Source organism: Mustela lutreola, chromosome 6 (genome assembly GCF_030435805.1).
Source record: "Mustela lutreola isolate mMusLut2 chromosome 6, mMusLut2.pri, whole genome shotgun sequence".
NCBI lineage: Eukaryota > Metazoa > Chordata > Mammalia > Carnivora > Mustelidae > Mustela > Mustela lutreola.
In genome coordinates this window covers 14,509,904-14,530,388 of record NC_081295.1, presented here as the reverse complement: position 1 = coordinate 14,530,388, position 20,485 = coordinate 14,509,904, and the positions used below count along the sequence as shown (strand labels likewise).

At 41.2% G+C, this 20,485-nt stretch overlaps 1 protein-coding gene across 20 annotated transcripts in view; it reads right to left on the bottom strand.

The window, feature by feature from the left end:
- The window catches only part of SYNE1 (spectrin repeat containing nuclear envelope protein 1), a 465,519-nt gene that overhangs the window by 17,507 nt on the left and 427,527 nt on the right, over positions 1–20,485 (bottom strand). For 15 of the 20 annotated variants that reach the window (XM_059176748.1, XM_059176732.1, XM_059176734.1 and 12 more), the window contains 10 exons: positions 18,926–19,113; positions 17,119–17,269; positions 13,867–14,049; positions 13,477–13,614; positions 10,413–10,604; positions 9,181–9,514; positions 6,922–6,990; positions 5,232–5,374; positions 2,325–2,451; positions 183–394 (listed from right to left, as the gene is read on the bottom strand). In XM_059176748.1, the coding sequence (XP_059032731.1) occupies positions 183–394; positions 2,325–2,451; positions 5,232–5,374; positions 6,922–6,990; positions 9,181–9,514; positions 10,413–10,604; positions 13,477–13,614; positions 13,867–14,049; positions 17,119–17,269; positions 18,926–19,113 (1,737 nt within the window). The remainder of the gene's footprint in view (positions 1–182; positions 395–2,324; positions 2,452–5,231; positions 5,375–6,921; positions 6,991–9,180; positions 9,515–10,412; positions 10,605–13,476; positions 13,615–13,866; positions 14,050–17,118; positions 17,270–18,925; positions 19,114–20,485) is intronic. The other 5 variants (XM_059176749.1, XM_059176741.1, XM_059176742.1 and 2 more) reach the window with 2 other exon arrangements.

The window sequence follows — 20,485 nt, the reverse complement described above, 5'->3', positions numbered from 1 at the left end:
CATGGTCCATTTTTTGCCCTTCCCAGCTTGCTCTGTAAGTACTGGTTTGCGACAGTTGCGGGAGAGGAGGGCATTTGTGTCTGTCTCTGTCCACAGCTTCCCTGTGGCTGGGTGACAACAGATAAGCTAGAGCAAGTGGTTTCATGGGAGTAGGCAGTGTACGTCACACTGAGGGCAGCTACCTTGAGCTTTTTGATTTGGAGCTCGATAGCCTGGATGTCGGTGCTGAGCTCCAGGCGCCGCAGCTGCTCCAGCTCCTGCTCCGCCTCCCCCAGCCACGTCCAGACGCTGTGCAGGTCCGCCTGGAACTGCTGCCACTTCTGGAGACTCTGTTTCATTCTCAGCTCCTTGCTCAGGGCCTGGGCCTGGATGAGCTCCCACCGGTCGATCACACCTGGCGGGACCCGACACACACACAGGTTAGTAAGCTGCAGTTCTCTGCACAGGATGTCTGAGAAATGCCTTAAACATACATGGGTAGCGACTGATAAGTAACAACAAAAAGAAAAGTCATCTGAGCGCCTGGGAGGCTCAGCTGTTAAGCGGCTGTCTTCTGCTCAGCTCATGATCCCAAGGTCCTGGGATCCAGCCCTGCATCGGGCTCTCTTCTCAGCAGGGAGCCTGCTTCTCTCACTCCCACTCACCTAGCTCGCGTTCCCTCTCTTGCTGTGTCTCTGTCAAATAAATTTAAAAAAAAAAAATCTCTAAAAAAAACCTAATTCTTTTCCTTTTTTTATAGTGTTCCATGATTCACTGTGTATAACACCCAGTTCTCCATGCACTACGCACCCTTGTTAATGCCCATCCCTGAGCCAGCCCATCCACAGACTCCCCGCCCCTCTGAAACCCTCGGTTTGTTTCCTGGAGTCCATAGTCTCTCATGGTTCGTCTCCTCCTCTGATATCCCCCCTTCGTTGTTCGCTTCCTTCTCCGAATGTCCTCCATGCCACTCCTTACGTTCCACGTATAAGTGAAACCACATGATAACTGTCTTTCTCTGCTTGACTTTCTTTTTTTAAGATTTAATTTATTTATTTGATAGAGATCACAAGTAGGCAGAAAGGCAGGCAGAGAGAGAGGTGGGGAAGCAGGCTTCCTGCTAAGCAGGGAGCCCGATGTGGGGCAGGATCCCAGGACCCTGAGATCATGACCTGAGCCGAAGGCAGAGGCATAACCCACTGAGGCACCCAGGCGCCCCTCTGCTTGACTTATTTCATCTAACATAAGCCCCTCCAGTTCCATCTATGTCCATCCAAATGGTGGGTATTCATCCTTTCTGATGGCTGAGTAATATTCCATTGTGTATATGCACCACATCTTCTTCATCCATTCATCTGTTGAAGGGCACCTCCGCTCGTCCACAGTTTGGCTATTGCAGCCATTGCTGCTATGAACACTGGGGTACAGATGGCCCTCCTTTTCAGGCATCTGTATTCTTTGGGGTAAACACCCAGTAGTGCAATTGCTGGGTCACAGAGTATCTCTGTTTTTAACTTTTTGAGGGACCTCCACACTGTTTCCCAAAGTGGCTGCCTCAGCTTGCCTTCCCACCAATACCTTACCCCAGTTAGAACAGCAAAAATCGACAAGGCAAGACATAACAAATGTTGGAGAAGATGTGAGGAAAAGTAATTCTAACGGGCACGTCTGCTGCTGTCAGCTGTAAGAACAAAACAAAACAAAACAAAACAGCATAATGGCTGTGTTTATCCTACCTGCATTTTTAATGATAATGGGGTAGAAAAACAACTACATAGGATTTGATCCCCTAAAGACCTGTATGAAATAATAAGCAGGAATGTGCCTGAAGATAATATTCAGTTGGTTAACAGAACTCAGAAAGCACACAAATAAAATGCCAGACGAGGGGAGTCTGGGTGGCTCAGTCAGTTAAACGCGGACTCTCGATTTCAGCTCAGGTCATGATCTCAGGGTTCTGAGATCGAGACCCGTCTCGGGCTCTGCGCTCAGTGTGCAGTCTGCTTGGGATTCTCTCTTCCTCTTCCTCTCCCCCTTCCCCCACCCACACTCTCTCTCTTCCTCAATAAAGCTTTAAAAATAAAATAAAATAAAATAAAATAAAATAAAATAAAATGCCAGACAAGAGATGTTTCAGAGAATGCATTAAAATAAATGGGTCGCAGAAGAGAACACGGTGGTGCTGCCCCCCACCCCTTCTGCCAGGAGATCAATGGAACATGGAGAGAAGCTCTCAGGGGAGACTCGTGTAAAGTGAGATGCGCCACACAGGGTCACACAGGGGCAGCAAGGTATTTCAGGATCTTCTATTTCCCTCTTTCCTGGACTGAGCTCCACTCACTCACCAGCCGTTTGGGTTTCCGTAGTATTCAGGTTAACGAAGCCGGGGAAATTCTGTTCTTCCTCCTTCAGTTGGTGTTCTAGTCTCCTCACGGAGTCGATACTGCCGCTGCACTCACTCAGCAGCTTCATCTGTAGAGACACAGAAAACGGGCCCCCCGCTCAGAATTCTCAGATTTTCATAAGGGCAAGAGCTTCTGGGGGGAAATATCTTTCTAGTTCCTTAAAAAGGACAGTGGCTGTGTTCTACTGCTCTGTGGGGAAAAAATCTGCTAAAAACAAAACAAAACAAAAAAATCAAGTTCAAAATGAAATAAGATGAGATTGGGAGAGAGACAAACTGTAAGAGACTCTTAATCTCAGGAAACAAACTGAGGGTTGGGGGGGGTTAGGGAGAGGGTGGTTGGGTTACGGACATTGGGGAGGGTCTGTGCTGTGGTGAGTGCTGTGTAATGTGTAAGCCTGATGATTCACAGACCTGTACCCCTGGGACAAATAATACATTACATGTTAATTTAAAAAAATATGTTTCTGCAACATAGGTCACATTCATACACACGCAGAGCCATGCCTTGAAGATACACTTCACATAATAGGTTTTGCATGAGAATCTCTCAAAATTTCTTTTACGTCTCTGAGACAAAACAGACTAAAAAGCAATCTGGGATTTAAAACTCAGAGCCTTCAGCTGGCAATATAATATATAATTCTTGGCAAGTTGCTTCTTCTTCCCTAAATTGAAATGTGGGAACAATAATATCACCACAAATCCCAAAGGAACATTTTTTTGCATTAAATAATTAAAATACTTAGAAGCAGAAAGTACTATTAAAGCCAGCTATTTCACAAGAAAATTTAAGAGAAGTTTAATAGGTGTTAAGGGAATAAATTCTAACATCAAAGGAAAATCTTCCAAGTTTAGTATCATGTACAGCATTCAAAGAACTCCTGCTCTACTAACCATAAAGTTCTGTGTCAAAGCCTTTAACAAATCACACTGCTATGAAATTTGACTATATTTGACTGAGACTGAGTACAATCTCAGTGATGTCAGCACGGTCACCATGAAACTTTACCATATATTTTTTCAATGGTTCAAATATTTCTATGTCTGTATGTATTTATTTATTTTAAATTTTATTTTATTTTTTCAGTGTTCCAAGATTCATTGTTTATGCACCACCAAATTACTAGAGCTCATGCAGCAATTCAGTTATGTGGTAGGATCCAAAATCGGTGCACAGAAATCAGTTGTTTCCTTATACACTACCAATAAAACTACAGAAAGGGAAATTAGAGAATTGATACCATTTACTATAGCACCAAGAACCATAGATACCTGGGAATAAACCTAACCAAAGAGGTAAAGGATCTGTGCTCGAGGAACTACAGAACACTCATGACAGAAATTGAAGAAGACACAAAAAGATGGAAAAACATTCCATGCTCATGGATCGGAAGAACAAACGTTGTTAAAATGCCTAGAGCCATCTATACTTTCAATGCCATCCTGATCAAAATTCCACTGGCATTTTTCAAATTACTGGAACAAACAATCCTAAAATTTGTATGGAACCAGAAAAGACCCCGAATTGCTAAGGAAATGTTGAAAAAGAAAAACAAAGCTGGTGGCATCATGTTGCCTGATTTCGAGCTTTACTACAAAACTGTGATCACCAAGTCAGCATGCTACCGGCACAAAAACAGACACACAGACCAGTGGAACAGAGTAGAGAGCCCAGATATGGACCCTCAACTCTATGGGCAAATAATCTCCCACAAAGCAGGAAAAAATATCCAGTGGAAAAAAGACAATCTCTTCAATAAATAGTGCTGGGAATCTTATCATATTTTTTAAAAAAGAAGTTTCACTATAACAGAAGTTGGCCCAGCTGGATAGGAAATAAACTCATGATTGATTAATCTTCTGTAATTGTGAGGATATTAATGTCTGCATTAATTCCTCACAATTAAACCTTCCCTGCTTTCAAAAAGCAGTACAATGGAGTTATTAGATTTAGGGAAATTAATTTTTCTTTCCTTTTACTAGGCAGTCTTTTGGGTGTGAAAAGAAAGTATGAGCCATGGAAGAGATTTATTTACTTCTTTATTTTTATTAACATATGTGTTATTTGTCCCAGGGGTACAGGTCTGTGAATCATCAGTCTTAGACATTTCACAGCACTCACCATAGCACAGACCCTCCCCAATGTCCATTCTCTTGCTTAAGCATGTGTAGGAAAATGGGTAGCTCTCCAGGAAAAATTATTTGATCAGTAACTTGAGCGGAGCAAATAAACTTAGTATATACTTTACTAGGTAGGAACTTCGAAAACAGAAGTTAGTAAGAGGTACAATCTTTTGCCATTTTCCCCCCCAAATCCTTCTTGTTAGTCCTATTTATTTTCTCCAGAATAAGCACATATAACAGAGGATAAAAATATTCCTAAATCCAGTAAGTGAACCAATAAACCCCAGAAAAAAAAATATGTGTATGTATACACGTGTGTGTGTGTGTGTGTATGTATATTTCATGTTAGTAATCTATCAGCTAAATCTGTTGTTCCAAGGATAACTTCAGCCCCAAAATTATTAGGTGAACTTGGAAAAAAGCCAATCACTTTTGGGAGCCAAAGCATTTTGTTGCTTTCAATCAAATGGGGCTCACTCAGGTCTCCATGTAAAGGAACAGGCTGGTCACTGCAGTAGGTCAGTGCATCTGAGCACCGGCCAGTTTTACTCAAAAGGTAACCTGCTAGTATGGCTTTGTTTTCTACACCCAACTGTGTGAGTTCAAGGACGGTGTGGTGCTTCGATAGCTCAGAAAGCCGTGTGCCGCAGACAGACTGTTCTCTGTCACACAGCTATGATTCCCAGGTACATGCGGGAATGACAAGGCTCAGGATACTCACGTAGCCCCTGTAGGTGGAGTCTAGCTCTGGTCCTGTGGGAGTTTTGCTGCGGATAATATTTTCAGTTTGCTGCATCTGAAAACGGCTCTCATCCAAGGCTCTGTCCAGTTGTCGGATCTGTGACTCTAAGGCACTGGGAGCTCCTGCGGTGTTAACCACAAGAACCTTTAACACGCTTGACAGTCAAGCAGCAGTTAGAGAAATTACTTCGGCTAAGGCGATACAGGAATGGTGTATGTGTGCATCATTACAAAGCAAATTTAGTACTACCATGCTGGTGAGTTAGATGTTCAAAGACCAGACCGATCATTGAATGTGGTTGGCTTCCAGGCCCGATACTGCAAAGAGGTTCTGCAGCGGGCTCTAACAGCCTGGGTGTCCTGTCTGCTTCCAGCAGATTCCCTGAGAATCTACATGCTCTAAGCTGTAGAGGACCTCTCCAGAAGGCTAACATGGTGCCTTCTGCTCCCCCAAACCAAGAGGCAGTTATGTCTCATACTCCCTCTGCAGGCACTTATCAAGCAGAAAAAGGCACAATCCTCTGTTTTCTTTCTGCATCTCAACAGAATACCGCGTGCTCGGTGGAAGACAGTCACCCGTGGCTGCGTCATTCACTTAAGACTGGCTTGGGTTACGTATGGGTGGACATGCCAAATGACCAAGGGCTGGCTTTTGTTTAAAACCCAAACCCAAACCAGGAGAAAGCCAAGATTTCAGCATTTGCCTTAAAGCATGCTTTTAGTCAGAGCCCAGAACTCTCGGCTCATCGCCTTTCCAGGTGTGAGGTGTGTGTGTGCAAAATGTGCGTGTGCTAGGATTTCTGAACGAACTGAGCAAGAACATTGGTGGTCAGAGTGAAGCTGACACAGGGTGAGAGCAGAGCATGTATTAGTAAGCTTTATGAATTATTTTTTTAAAGGCTTCCAAATACACCTGGATGAGGTCTCTCCCTGGGGTTACTCAGAAAGTCACTGTTTCGCTAACACGACTTTGCTTCAAAGACTAAGTGTAAACTAACACCTTTGCAATTCAGTATTCATCGCTGTGGTTGAACCCTATTCTCTCCACCTGCCCCCAAACTGCTCAACTATGCTGAACTGTAGTTAATCTAGTGTAACCTGAAACAAAATTGGTTCGATTCTCCTTTCTTTATTTTATGCAGTATGACTTATTAAGGTCGATTAGAATTTTTTTTTAGAGCCACACATCTGGTCTCACCCCTCGTTTTGTATGTGGCCCTTGAGATGAGGAGAATGAAGGGGGGGCCTGAGGTCACATGTGCAGGCTTGGGGGGCGTGGGGCGGGAGCCCTGAGCCCCGGAAGTTATGAAGGCAGCGTGGCTACCCTGAAGCAGGGCGCCGGGGCACAGATGCTGAACACTAGTGCTTCCATCAAGTACTTTCTGCTGTGCGTGGGCAGCAGAGGTCTGTACCTAATGGCACTCATTCCCATTTAACAAGTTGAGAAGTTATTTCACTGCAACTTGATTACTAAAATCTTAATTCTTGGTGTTGATCAACAGAATAGTTTTAGGTTTTGTTTCTTTGTTTCTACTGCAGCAGTGAGAGGAGGTGGTGGTTCCTTAACATGCGGGTGCCACAGAGCTGCGAGAGAGGGGCAGCAGGTGTGCTCGGAGAGGAGGCTTGTTACGGGTGAGGAAGGGGGGCTTGCTTTGGCTTTTGGTGCCTACCAGAGGTATTTCTGATTGCACTTTCTGTGAGTTTTACATAGGCCTCAGGACTTTCGGGGATCATTACATCTGCAAAAAGAGCACAGTCTAAGTTGACAGCTAGATTCCTTGTGGCGGGAAATAACCTTCCTAGGGAAAAAAAGGAAGTTAGTCACTCTAGACAGACAGCTCTTGAATATGCAGAGGACTATGAACACACGCACCGAAGGTTTCCTAAAATAAAATCGTCAGAGCTCCCACCGAGGGTACTTTCTGGAGCCAAGCACTGTTCTAAGCACGCGTTTATCTTTGAAGAAACCCTGTAGGGTTCAGGGAGGTCTTACTCCCATTTTATTGCCGAGAAAGCTGAGATCCAGAGGAATTCAACGACCTCTCCCAGTATCAACAGGTAGTAATTGGCGGAACTGAGATTTCAATCCAGACGGACTCTAGAGCAGCGCCGTCTCGTAGAAATACAGTGAGCCATGTGTCATTTTAAAGGTTCTAAGAGCCACATTTAAAAAAGTAACAAGAAACAGATGAACATAATTTTGGTGCTTTACTTTGCTAACCCAATATATCTGAATTATGATGTGTAACTACCATAAATATTATTATTATTTTCCATTCTTTCTTTGTGCTGAGGCTTTGAAACTTGTAAAACATAAGTACATTTGACACAGCAAATCTCCATTTTGTGTGGTCACAGTTCAGGGCTCAGTACGTTCAGTCACGTGTGGCTGACGGCTGTATACTGGAGAGCTCTGCTCTAGACAAGAAACGCTCATTAGGTGCTACTGTAAAAACCAAACAGAAATGAGGGAAATCATTTTCTTTTTAGACAGTGATCTACCCTGGGGAATCCAAATGTGAACCACCAGAGACAGCAGATACAGCCTTTTGGAGACCGTGTGAGACACATTTATAAGTGCCGTGGATTTGCCTCTGATTGTTCTATTTTTACTCATTTTCCTTATAATGTTCCTCTTTCTCGGCCCTCCCCTTCACTACATGTGCTTCCTGGGGTTTTGTCTTTCTTGTTTTGCTTTATACATTTTTCCTGGGTGATTTCCTCCCTGCCCTCGGGGACAATTACTATGTGTACGTGGATTGTCACCTAATCCGCATTTCCGGTTCTGGAATTCCAGACCATGCATCTATTGCTGGGTATTTCTTTGGTCTATTCTACTCTGTCTCAAATTCAGGGTGTGCACAACCGAATCAGCACCCTTTTCTCGCTGCCCTGCCTCCGGCCCACAGGCACCCACAACCTTCTCTCCCTCTTGAGGTCCTCAGGGCCCCGGGCAACCTGCACCTTTCCCCAAGATACCCAAGTCCGAAAGGTGCCTCAATCTCAGTTGAATCCACTATGACGTAAGGAAGAGACTTGTCAGGATTTGTCAGTTCTCTTGCATTCTCTCCATCCCCAGCGTTGTTCCTTCGTTCAGGACACCATGGTCTCTCTGTCCTTGATCATAAAATGTTTCCACCAGAGTCCTTCCCCCATGCCATCCCTTCCCTACGGTACGGAGACGGGTTCGGTGGAAGTAGGTATCTGGTCATGTCTGGTCATGTCACGTCCTCCTTAGAGATCTGCGATGGCGCTCCAGCGTCTTCGGGAGAGAATCCCCTTCCACGGCAAGTAGGCTGCTGTCCGACCAGGTCTTCGTTTGGCCTTTCCACCTCCTCTTTGTTTGCTCTGTGTCTTGCAGGCTACAGCCTTGTCATTCCAGACACATTTTGCGTGACCAAAGCTCTGTGGTTGATCATAAAGCTAGGTGGGTACCCTCTCCTCTCCGCCTCTGAACTTCGCTGTGTCTATCTGACCGACTGCTGTGAGCTCGGAGTCTCAGCTCAAGAGTCTTTTTTTCCCTAAAGCCTTTCCTCAAAGCTCTGGCTGGTCACTGCTTGGCAGTGTCTCTGTGCCACCCTGTCTGTGTCCGATACTGTCTGAGCACCAACACTGCACATAGGTGTTACTTATCTGTCTGTGTTTCACACTAGAGTGTAAGCTCTTTGAGAACGAAAGGAACCATGTATCCTTAATACATACACAGTGCTTGTCACACAGTAAGAATGTAAGTGTATTTGGGATAAACCAATGGCCATGCCAGTTTTTGTCTCTGGTAATCACATTAGTACCCGATTATTCTATGATGTGCAATTTACTCTCACGGAGAAAGGAAGAAGAGGATTGTGCTTCGTTTACACATTTCAAATACAATATGCAGTCCCTTTTATTTTCTTTCAAGCTGGCCTATTGGAAGAGCTCTTTCTTACCTGATAAGCCAACAGCTCCCCTGAGGTAGAAATCCTTATCATCCTGACCCTCTTCGTCCTCAGAGGGCAGCGTTCTGGACACAGCAGACTCCAGGTCACGACTGAGATCATAGTCATGGTCCCACTCCAGGGGGATGGAGTCCACACTGGCAGGGGTGTCTCGTCCCGACCGCTCGCTCCGCAGGGGCTGGGCGAGTGAGAGGGAGGGGTTGGAGGAAGGCTGGGGGGAAAGCACGCCGTCCACAGAGGTGTCACGCCAGTGGAGGTCGGAGAGAGCTGCGGAGTCATCCAGCTCCAGCTCCCGGTCAGAGAGGTCATGCTCATCATCTGGGAGCTAGAAATGTAGTCAAGCCAACTCCATTACCGCAGCGGTCAGGTGATGCCCTTACCACTTCCTGTTCTGCCTTTTACCCAGTCTCAGTGTTCGAGCTCATCTGGGCCATATTCTTACCTCAGGGGGCTAATTTATAACTTTCTATCAGCAAATAAGTAAGAATCCTCCGATCACTTTTAGAAATGTCTTATAAATTAACCTACCAAAGCTCCAGTTTTTAATCCCTGTTGAAATGGAAATAATATTAAAACATACTTCAAATAATTAAGATTAAATAAGATAATGTAAATAAAGGCAGCCTAGTAGCATGCCTGCAACACAACAGTTACACAATGGCACATTTCACAAACAAAAGGAAATTGCTAATAAAAACTTTACCTGGTCCTTTTTTTACCTTATATCCCAGATGCAAAATATTTTTTTTAATCACAGAATATTCTAGATATTCTAATAACATTTTGTGGTGTGGTTATGGTAGCAGTTAGGAAAGGGGATGAAAAAAAATTAACTAAACAACTTCATAAAGTGAGCAACTGTTTCCATTTCTCACTTTCGTCTCCCTATTTCTTCTAGAAGCATCTTTATCTTCCACAGACGATGTGAGCCGAGTACTCCTTAAGGTTTTACCTATGTATTAACTTGTTTCATACCCAAAGCAATCCTGTCTACCAGGTAGTGTTAAACCACTGTCACATTTGAGGACACCAAGGCAAGAGATGGGGAGTAACTTGCCCAAGGTTACATAGCCAACATGTGTCAGAGCTCAGAGCTCAGAGCTCCTGACTCTGGGATTTTGGCCACTGTCCAGTGCTAACTAACCCCATGCAACTACTTCTCTTTAGACTTAGTGAAAATGAAAAACAAACAAACAAAAACAAACAAAAAACAGATCACATACAGGTAGGCGAATCAGTTTCTTATGGTATCTCTCCACGCGCCCGAAGACCTCCTGACAATAACGTCGGAGTTCGTCCAGCTCCTCCTCAATGACTGCGGCATCCAACGGCTCGCTCTTCTCTATGAGCTGCTCTCCTTGGGCAATTATCTGCTCGATCTTATTGTGGTTCAGTGAAATTTCCTGCTGAAAGGCCTAGGGAACACAAATCTCGTGTAATTTTTTTTTTTTATTGTTCACAGTGACATAAATAATTATAAGATATATATTTAGAAAAACCATGCAGGGGATATTGAATTTACCATATACAGTGACAAGCCAAGAAGCTATTACTTTCTGAAGTCAAACACAAAAATTTTAAATCAGAACAGGACTCAGAAATAGAATCGTCAAAATTCCATGACCAGAAAGGCGCCTTTGGCTAATGAAATTTACTGCCACAGACAGTGTGGGTAAAGAATCACAGGAAAAAACATTTAAACCCATCATAAAGTTGATAGCACTGGTTATCCCTAATGAAAAGCCATGGCAAGCAATAGAGTGCCACCGAAATAAATTTATTTTAGAGACTTAATTAAATACTTTAATTTTAGATTTTCTGATCATATGTCAAATATGACTAAGAGAAACCATTCAAATGATAGTGTCACAAATTCTTCTCAGATGATTCTTTTATTGGTTCAGGACATAATCAGGAAAGATTATGAAGATGTGAAAAACAGCAAATTCTGGGGGATTATTTAGACTCATTCTATAAAGTTGAAAAGAGGTAAGCTGGTGGCGTCAGATTTCGGGGGTAAATTTTAATTCAATACAAGAATAAACTCTGGGGGGCGCCTGGGTGGCTCAGTGGGTTAAGCTGCTGCCTTCGGCTCAGGTCATGATCTCAGGGTCCTGGGATCGAGTCCCGCATCGGGGTCTCTGCTCAGCAGGGAGCCTGCTTCCTCCTCTCTCTCTGCCTACCTCTCTGCCTACTTGTGATTTCTCTCTGTCAAATAAATAAATAAAATCTTTAAAAAAAAAAAAAAGAATAAACTCTGGGACAGTTGCAATTATTCACGAATGAAAAGGCTGCTGGGGGGAAGGGAACACGGTAGGGAGTTCTGCGACTTCGCCAGAGTCTAAAAAGAAAAGATTCAGCTACCACTTGTTAGAAATTTCCTGTTTGTTTCCCATTTGTCTGCCAAAGGACTCAGACTCCCAAGAGTCAGTGGGGGTGGGGTCGGGTACACTCTCACGGTTTGTTATTTTACCATTTTGTTTTTCATCCTGAAAATCTCTGAGAATCTATGATTTTTTTTATCCTGAGTATTTATCCTTGTGTGATACTGAGGTTGTTAAAACACTCTCCTTTCCAGGGACTCCTCATATCTAACGCGTATCACTCCTATTTAAATTTTTAATTAGCCACTGTGTTTGAACTGTGGGTGAAACATATCAAATATGTTTAAAAATTAACTTGGCATCTAAGGATGGAGAATATGTGGAATGAAACCCTAACACGAACAAGTTGGAACGTGGAGGTCAAACTATTTGAAGGTGTTACAAACAAAGCAGGAAAATGAAAACAAAAACAACAACCCCCCAAAAAAGATTCCTAATACCCTGGCAATGAAGTTAATAACTAAAACTATATAGACTAATGGTAGTTATTTCTGGGTAATGTTCTTTATTTCATTTTTAATATATTTTGTATTTTCTGAATTTTTTTTCAATCAAGAACTAATTTTTTTCAAGAGTTGGGCGAGCCTGGTGTTGGGTATGAAGGAGGACATGTACGGCATGGAGCACTGGGTGTGGGGCATAGACAGTGAAGTTTGGAACATGCACAAAAGAATTAAATTAAATTTTTAAAAAGTATATAAAAAAAGAATATATACACATTGATCAGCATCAACTAATTCAGATTCTTTTGAAAACGACTTGAAGCCAATTAGAGTTTAATTCATATGAAATAGGCCTGCTAAGAATATTTATGTTATAATCAAACATAATTATAAACAAATCCTTAACCTAATTAAAATAAAACTCAACTATTTTAGCTTAATAATTTTAGTGGCAGCTGGAATGTTAAAATGAAAAAAATTATTTTTCATAATCGCCCTTTCCATTAAATTACTTGATTATTTATTACTTTAAATGACTGGGGGTTTTTTTGTAATAGAAAATCCTAGGTTTTTTTTGTGATAATTTAAAATTTTAATTTCCAACTAGTTCAATTTAATAAAATACAGAAAATTGGGAAATTGTATGTGCAGATTCTATTGAACAAATGATTTAGATGAGATTTTCTCCTGGAAAAAGTAATAGCCAGGTAGCCTTATATTTTATTTTTCAAACTTACAAAGTATAAAAGTGTCTAGTACATAAATAGTTCCTTAATATTCATCAGATGAATTCCCTGCAGTCATTCACAAGCTTGTAATAATTTTAAATTACAAATCCATGGATTTGATATGACTCCATCAGCATACTGTATTTTTGTAAAGTAAAACTTATTGAAATAAATGAAGAGTGGAATAATGGAATAATTGAACTTGGAAATGCACTCATACAGTTACTGAAGAAGTTTTAGCTCTGTGACTTTGATCAAACAAATTAACCTCTCTGTGGCTTTTATTGTATAACAGATCGATAACAGAAATATTTCCTATCCCATAACATTATTATAAACTTTAAAAAATTCAGAAACCTATTGGGTACTTTGTGAAAGCAAGGAAAAAAGTGTTCTCTATCAGGCAACAAACACTTGCTTATAAAACTCAAAATTAATGTATTAGTGTATTAATACATTGTAATTTAGAATATTTGTATTATATCTTGTACAGCAGTATAGGCGAGCTAATATTAGTGGAGAAGAATTAATAATGTATACTTCACATTAAATATATCCAGTTGAAATATTAAAACAAAAATAGTTTATATAAATAAAACTATTGCAAAAAATAAAAATTTTTTAAAAAGTAAAAAAAAAAAAGAGTTCCTTACTATGTTCTTTACAAAAGGATCTATAAATCCCTTCCTCTTCGCATCTTCTTCCTAATTTGAAAAATCTCTACTATCTTACCTTGAGTTGCTTTATTTTAGCTTGAACGTCACACTCCGAAAAATGCTCGATATTCGTGAGCTGTAGATCCATCTCCGTCAGCCACACCAGAATGCTGTCCCGCGCGGTCTCAAACTCCTCACGCTGGCCAATGAAATGCTGGACGTGAAAAGAAAATGATAAAAAACTGAAGTCCACGTCGTGCATATGGAGATGACACTGCCAACTGCGATGTTCTTCTGGAAAGTCACCTTCTCAACGAGCAATGAGAACCCTGTAATCCTTCACCATACAAACTACCATACAAACCACTCTCACCATCCCAACCTTACAGAATCACTGAGATTACTGTCTTAATATGTTCGAATGGCCCTCTGGGTCTCTAAGCGACAGGGGAGGCATGATAAAGACCTTGAGTCTGCGCAAGATGGAGGTGACACGTTTTTGCAGGTTGTCCCATCGCTGGTTGCCTTCGTGAACCATCTGCTTTAGGCTGCAGGAGGAATCGGTGCGGTTCTCTCTAGCCAGGCGACGGTACTGCTTGTTGATCAGCTCCAGCTGGGTCAGGCTCTCGTGCACCTGTCGCTGGAAAGCCTAGGACCGCAGAGAAGCATGTCAGTGAGGGGGTCAGTGAAGGGCTCTCAGCAAGGGCACCCGGCCTCATCCTGCAGTGAGAGGGAAAGGACAATTTCTAAAGAGACTTTATTTCCCCTTATTAAAGCAGAATAACAGGATCAGTGTGGCTTAAGGACAGGGCGTAGAGCGAACAAAAATACGAAAGAAATTGGTAAATAGGAAAAACAATATACGTATATATACAAACACATATATATGTATGATGTATACATGTTCCTATGTTACAGCTTTTAAAATACTGAACATTCCGGAAAAAATTCTCATGTGAAAAAAACGGATTACCCAGATATCTATGTGTGCTGAAATGTGCGTCTGAAAGGTTCAGAAATCTCTGATGTCAACACAGAGAAAAGATATCCGCAAAAGAATGCTCTATCTGTGAAAGATGTAACCTCCTAAAAACCCAGACACATCTTTAATTCTGATGTCCGTTAAAATAATTAAGCCCACTTTTTGCAGAAGATGTCTGAAGGCAAGTTTTTATTAGCTTTTAAGAAAATCAGTTGAGTAAAACACAAGGAACCTTAAATAGAGGAAAATTTGGAACATGCTCTGTTTCTTTTTTGTCATTCCCATGAATTACTCAGTTTTTTAAGAACATTTTAGAGCTGATATGTACCAGCTTACATGGTAGTGTCTACTTATTTACTTATTTATTTAATTTTCTTTTACAATCACTTATTTCTACCATGTGCTAACAATTGTACTCCTTTCCTGGCCCAGTTCACATATCTTGGGCAAATTTCATAACTACACCATCACTTTTAATGATGAAAAGTTCGTTTTTAAATGATTAAAACATAGTCCAATCCACTTGTGTCTATTTATTTTTAAGGTTACCCTATGTACATTTTGGAATTTTTTTTTTAAAGATTTTATTTATTTATTTGATAGACAGAGATCACAGGTAGGCAGAGAGGCAGGCAGAGAGAGGAAGGGAAGCAGGCTCCCTGCTGAGCTGAGAGCCCGATGCGGGGCTCGATCCCAGGACTCTGGGATCATGACCTGAGCCGAAGGCAGAGGCTTTAACCCACTGAGCCACCAGGCACCCCCATTTTGGAATTTTTGAAGTAGAATACTCTTTCTTCTTTCTCTCTGCAGTGTAACACAGTCCTACCGTAAGAATCATTTGACCAAAATAAAATGTTTTTTTTTTTCCAAATTCATGTGTATGATTTATGACTGACATTGATCTTGACATTGGGCAGAAAACTGGACAGTCAAGTGATCTGTACTCATCTAAATCACAAAATTCCGCTTCCTTTCATTCATACACTGTTTACTTGCTACCACATCTGTGCCTCTGATATGGCTTTCCTTCTGAGAGCTGCTTTAAGAGACTTTGTCTTAGTAAGTCTAACCTCCTAGTCTATGAAACAATTTAAATTACTTCCCCAGAAAAGGAAGCAATAAGAAAAGTTCAGCTTTTGCCATTACCGAGATTCATAGAATGTGTTTTCCCACTGGAGTGACGGTAGGCACCCCACAGGGGTACACAGATCCATCCCAAATTGTCATGCATTTGAACAGGAAAAGACTGTCCTCAAACAACATTTTTTTATTATGAAATTTATTTTTCTCTTAAGAAAGAACATTAAAAGATAAATGATAAAATCATTTATTATAGAAGCTAACCATATGGCTAACTTTTGCCATAAAATCTGAGAGTCTAAAATAGCATCAAAAACAACCAAGCATAATCTGCTTTGTAGTATAAGCCAATTATAGAAGGTTTAACCTTTACGAAGCAGAGTGTGGCGAGACAGAGTACGTGAATGCCTCCCTGGCTCTAGCTCACACCAGGACGACTTGAACTTGACTGTGCGACCACTGTGGCTTTTCACCAGAAATTTTCTATGGGAAAACATTTTAGATACGAAATTATTTTCCTGGAATTTGGTGGTATAGTTATGGCATAAGCCCATATTATGCATAAGCCCATAAGACCACCGACTAACTCTTATTTATTTTACATAAGTATTGGGGCTTTTTTATTTTTATTTTTTAAGATTCCTATAGCTGCTCATCTAAAACTCTGATTTTAAATCCCACAAGCACAGAAACCAAACTTCATATTTACTCTAAAGGCCTCAGGAAATGCCAGGTAAACTGACATTACAAGGGAAAAATAAATTCGGCTGGATTTGGCTGGATTTTTAATTTAACTTTTAAGCTTCTCAGGCAGCTTGCGGCAGAATTAGTAACCAAGAATGCTTTTGGTAAGGTACGTGCATCAGGACTTTGCCGTCGGTATCTATGGGTACATATCCACCTGCCAGTGGGAACTGATGGAAAACAAACTTCAAATTAAAACATGCTGATCTTTAGGTGATGTCTGGTCCTCTGTGAAAACGGGGGGGGCAGCTGCTTGGGCTGTATCATCTCACGGGGAGAGTGGACGCAAGATCACACAGGCAGGCAAGAGGCAGTTACTGGGCAGATCCTCTGCGAATATGGTTATACTGCTGCTATTTTTGTCTCTGTAACGGAAAAGTCCTGCGGACCCAAGAATGGCACTGCTTTTCATTATTAATTAGAAGTGGCTTATGATTAAAGTGTTTTATTTAATTTTGGAGTCAACTCTACTGTATCAATGATTTAAAAAAAAATATATATATATATATACCTGCTCTCTAATTAGATAAAATGAAAATCAAGAAAATAAATTTGGAAGAGAGATTTTCCTAGTATGAAACATCATATTTTCATCTCAGATATCTGATAGTAAAGGACTATGAAATGAAAAAAAAATGCGAAGATCTTTTTTTGGGAATCATGATTTGTGATTTGTAATAGAATTTCTTGCCAGTATGACTTTGTTTGTGATTCTTGAGACTCTTAACATAAAAACCTCTTTTCCCCCTTTTTTTGCCTACCTGTCAAGCGGTAATAAAGACCACCGCAAGTCACCACCCAACTGTCTGAACAGATACCGCGCAGATGAACAGTTTGTGTCTTGAGACACGAACCACTAACTGGATATGCTCATAGTAAAATAAGGATCTAATATTTGGAATGATAAGTCACCTCAAATTTCTTTAGTTCCTCCTTGGCAACTGTATAGAGCACCCCGGAAGAGCTGGGGAAGGCAGCTGTCCTCTCTGAAATCTTGAGCCAATCTTCAAAACGAGAATAATCATCCAGAAACTTCTGCCACAGTCGCCACGTCTCTTCGATTCTGAGACAGAAAATGAAAACAAAACAAAACAAAACAAAAAACAGGCACTGATTGTTTGGGACTGTTTCTGCTCCAGAACGCTGATGCCTGTCGTGGGATTAAGAGTGCACAAACGAGCGGAGGTTGTGCCAAGCCATCATCGTGCCGTCCGCCAAACGCAAGCACACTGAGAAAGAGACAACTGTCTGAGTGAAAATGGAACAGCTGTGAGTTTGGGGATTTTTTTGTTTGTTTGCTTTTGGTTTTTTGTTTTTTTAAATACACATCCTGGAGTTCTGGATTTGGAATTAGTCAAATTGTGCCTTACAAGCACGTAACATGAACTGTTCTGTCTACGTGCCGGGCAGCTCAGAAGGGTAAGGCCGGGTGTGCAGGGCACACTCGTGTCATGGTTCCACTGAAATAAAACGAAGGTCTCAAAATGCAGGTAAGTTCTGACATCAAATTTACCCTCCTCAAAGTTAACCTATCACAGCAAGACAAATATTAATCTTTCCAGAGTTCTCCAAACATATAATCAAAAAAGAATGTATGTTGTAAATCATTATGATTATTTTCTAACCCATCACTATTGCTTATGCCTTGAATTTCAAAGGGTTTTTCTAAACAAGGATAAGGTCTTTGTATTCTTAGTTCATTTTTAGTAAAAGAATATTACTTTTCACTCTACCAGTTCTAGAACAATAGACTTATCCAGCAGGGTTGTATTTTTACAAGGTCAGGCATAACTGTTTTAGACATTACAGTATATTGTATTTGTATACAGTATATTTATATATAGTAGTACCCTCCCCCCATCTGTGAGAGATCTGTTTCAAGACTCCTGGTCGATGCGTGAAGCTGTGGGTAGTACTGAACCCCTATATATACTACGTTTCATCCTAGACATATTTATGTTAAAGTTTAATTTATAGATAAGGTACAGTAAGAGATTAGCAACAATAGCCAGTAATAAAATAGAACAATTATACTATAATAAAACTTATGTGAGTGTAGTCTCTTGTATCTTACTGTACTGCATTCATCCTTTTTTATTTTTTTTTTTAAGATTTTAGTTATTTGAGAGAGAGAGCATTCGAGATAAGGCATAAGTAGGGGTGAGGGGCAGAGGGAGAGGGAGAAGCAGACTCCCCACTGAGCAGGGAGCTTGAAGACAGGGCACAGAGCTCCATCCCAGAACCCTGTGATCATGACCTGAGCCCAAGGCAGACACTTAACTGACTAAGCCACCCAGACACTCCTGTATTCACCCCCCTTGTGATGATGAGAGATGATAAAATGCCTACGTGATAGATGAAGTTATGCAAATGATGTAGGCATTGTGGCTAGTGTTGGGCTACTGTGGACCTTCTCACCATACAACAGGAGGATCCTCTCCTTCTGGGTCCTGCTTGACCCTGCGTAACCGACACCATGGGAAGAGAAACCATGGATAAGGTTGGTGGGGTGGGGGTAGGGTGACTATTGTAGGACCTTTATGCCTACTTATCTTCCCAACTAAATGTAGATGATGGCAAGTTTGGGACACCAGTGCTCCTTTTAGACCCTGCAACTAAAAGGAAATGGTAAATGGGATAGTCCGGGTTTTGTTTTGTTTTGTTTTGCCCCTCTTTTGGGTCCTTCCTCTTTCCCAGTTCTTTGAGCTGTGTCCCTTACTTGAGCCTTCTTTCCATGGACATGGCACAGATGTTCCTCCACCGCCGGTCCAGGTTTCGCGTCGCCTGCTGGATGGAGTCACACTCTGCGTCTGTGGCACAGGCGTCACAGTCATGCAGCAGGACCTCACACAGGTTGAGCACGGAGGCCACGCCTGTGCTGTGTTTCTCGATGTCTCTCTGAAGCTCCTGTGGGGAACGAGACACGCTTTATTCAAATACTTGGATGCAGATGAGAGAAACTGCAATTGGATTCACTAAAACGTGGTGAGGCCAACCCTTGACAAGTATCTCCTTTCCTTGGATGCACGAGGTTTCTCCAATGTCGTTATGAAAAATGGCGAGCTCAAAGATAGGAGAAAGTTAAACTAGAGATATATTGGCCATGTGAGCAATGCCAAGATATAAACAGAACAAATGAAATAGACTACATGAAGGGTAATATTGGCTTTTGTAGCAGTTGAGCAAGAAATCTTGCCCCAGACTCTACAGATATATCACTTCCATTTCAACGCATTGATCAATCGGTCAGTCAAAGGAATATGCCTTCTTGTTAGGCGCTGGCACTTAAGAACGGGGATTTCATCTCCAAAGTTCCGCAAACTCTTTAAACAGTTAATTCCACCACCATTAAAAAGTACCAGGGTTTAAAAGACTGAAGTTCTCTATCCTATAGGACATCATAACATCAACAGCTTCCCCAGTGAGCCATTTTAAAGGTAGGACAGAAATAGAGAGAAGATGATGATAAGTGAGGCACTGAATTTCCCCAGTGTCCCACCATGTACAGTCTTCACCTTAATCGCATGTCATTAACTGCATGTAATGTAAATGCAAAATGTACATTATTTTTTTCATTGAGCTTTTAACTCACTTGGTTCAAGGAATTTCATTATTAAAAGTGAGGCTACTGGTATTTTTCTTGCCGTATGCATCAAGGTTCTTAATGTATTTTCCTTGTCTTTAAAACAATTCCTGGATGTGCCTAGCTTTTCGCTTGTTCTAAAGATAAATCTTCAAGTTATTCAAATAGCTGAAATTTATGTTTGTGTATGTGTACTCTTTTTCTTGTTTTTCTCTTTAACACCACGTTTCAATGTCTTCCGTGCAAACTATTAGCTTATTGTCAAATGCAGTAACGGTGCCTTTGATTAATATTTGGAGATTTTATGACCTAGACAGAAGATAGATTCTATAAAAAATATCTCTATTTCACTAAACAGTCTTTTCAGATCTCTTGTGTAACCTCTTTCAGCTATGTGGGAGTTATCACAAGAACTGCTGGTCTAAAAAATATAAAACTGAACTCAATCTTTGCTCAAAGATAAAGACAGACACATCTGTGAATGAGACACTAAGTAAATTCTAAGTCTTAAAGTGCCTTACATACAAGGATATACATTTGGAAGTAGTGTTAGGTATAGGAACATAATCAATGCACTCTAAAATGTTATAGCATTTTGATGTACTTTCCCCCAAGTACTCAAAACTGATTTTTCCAGCTTTGTTGAGATATAATTGACTTAGAACAGCAGTGGGTAAGTTTAAGATGCACAATGTG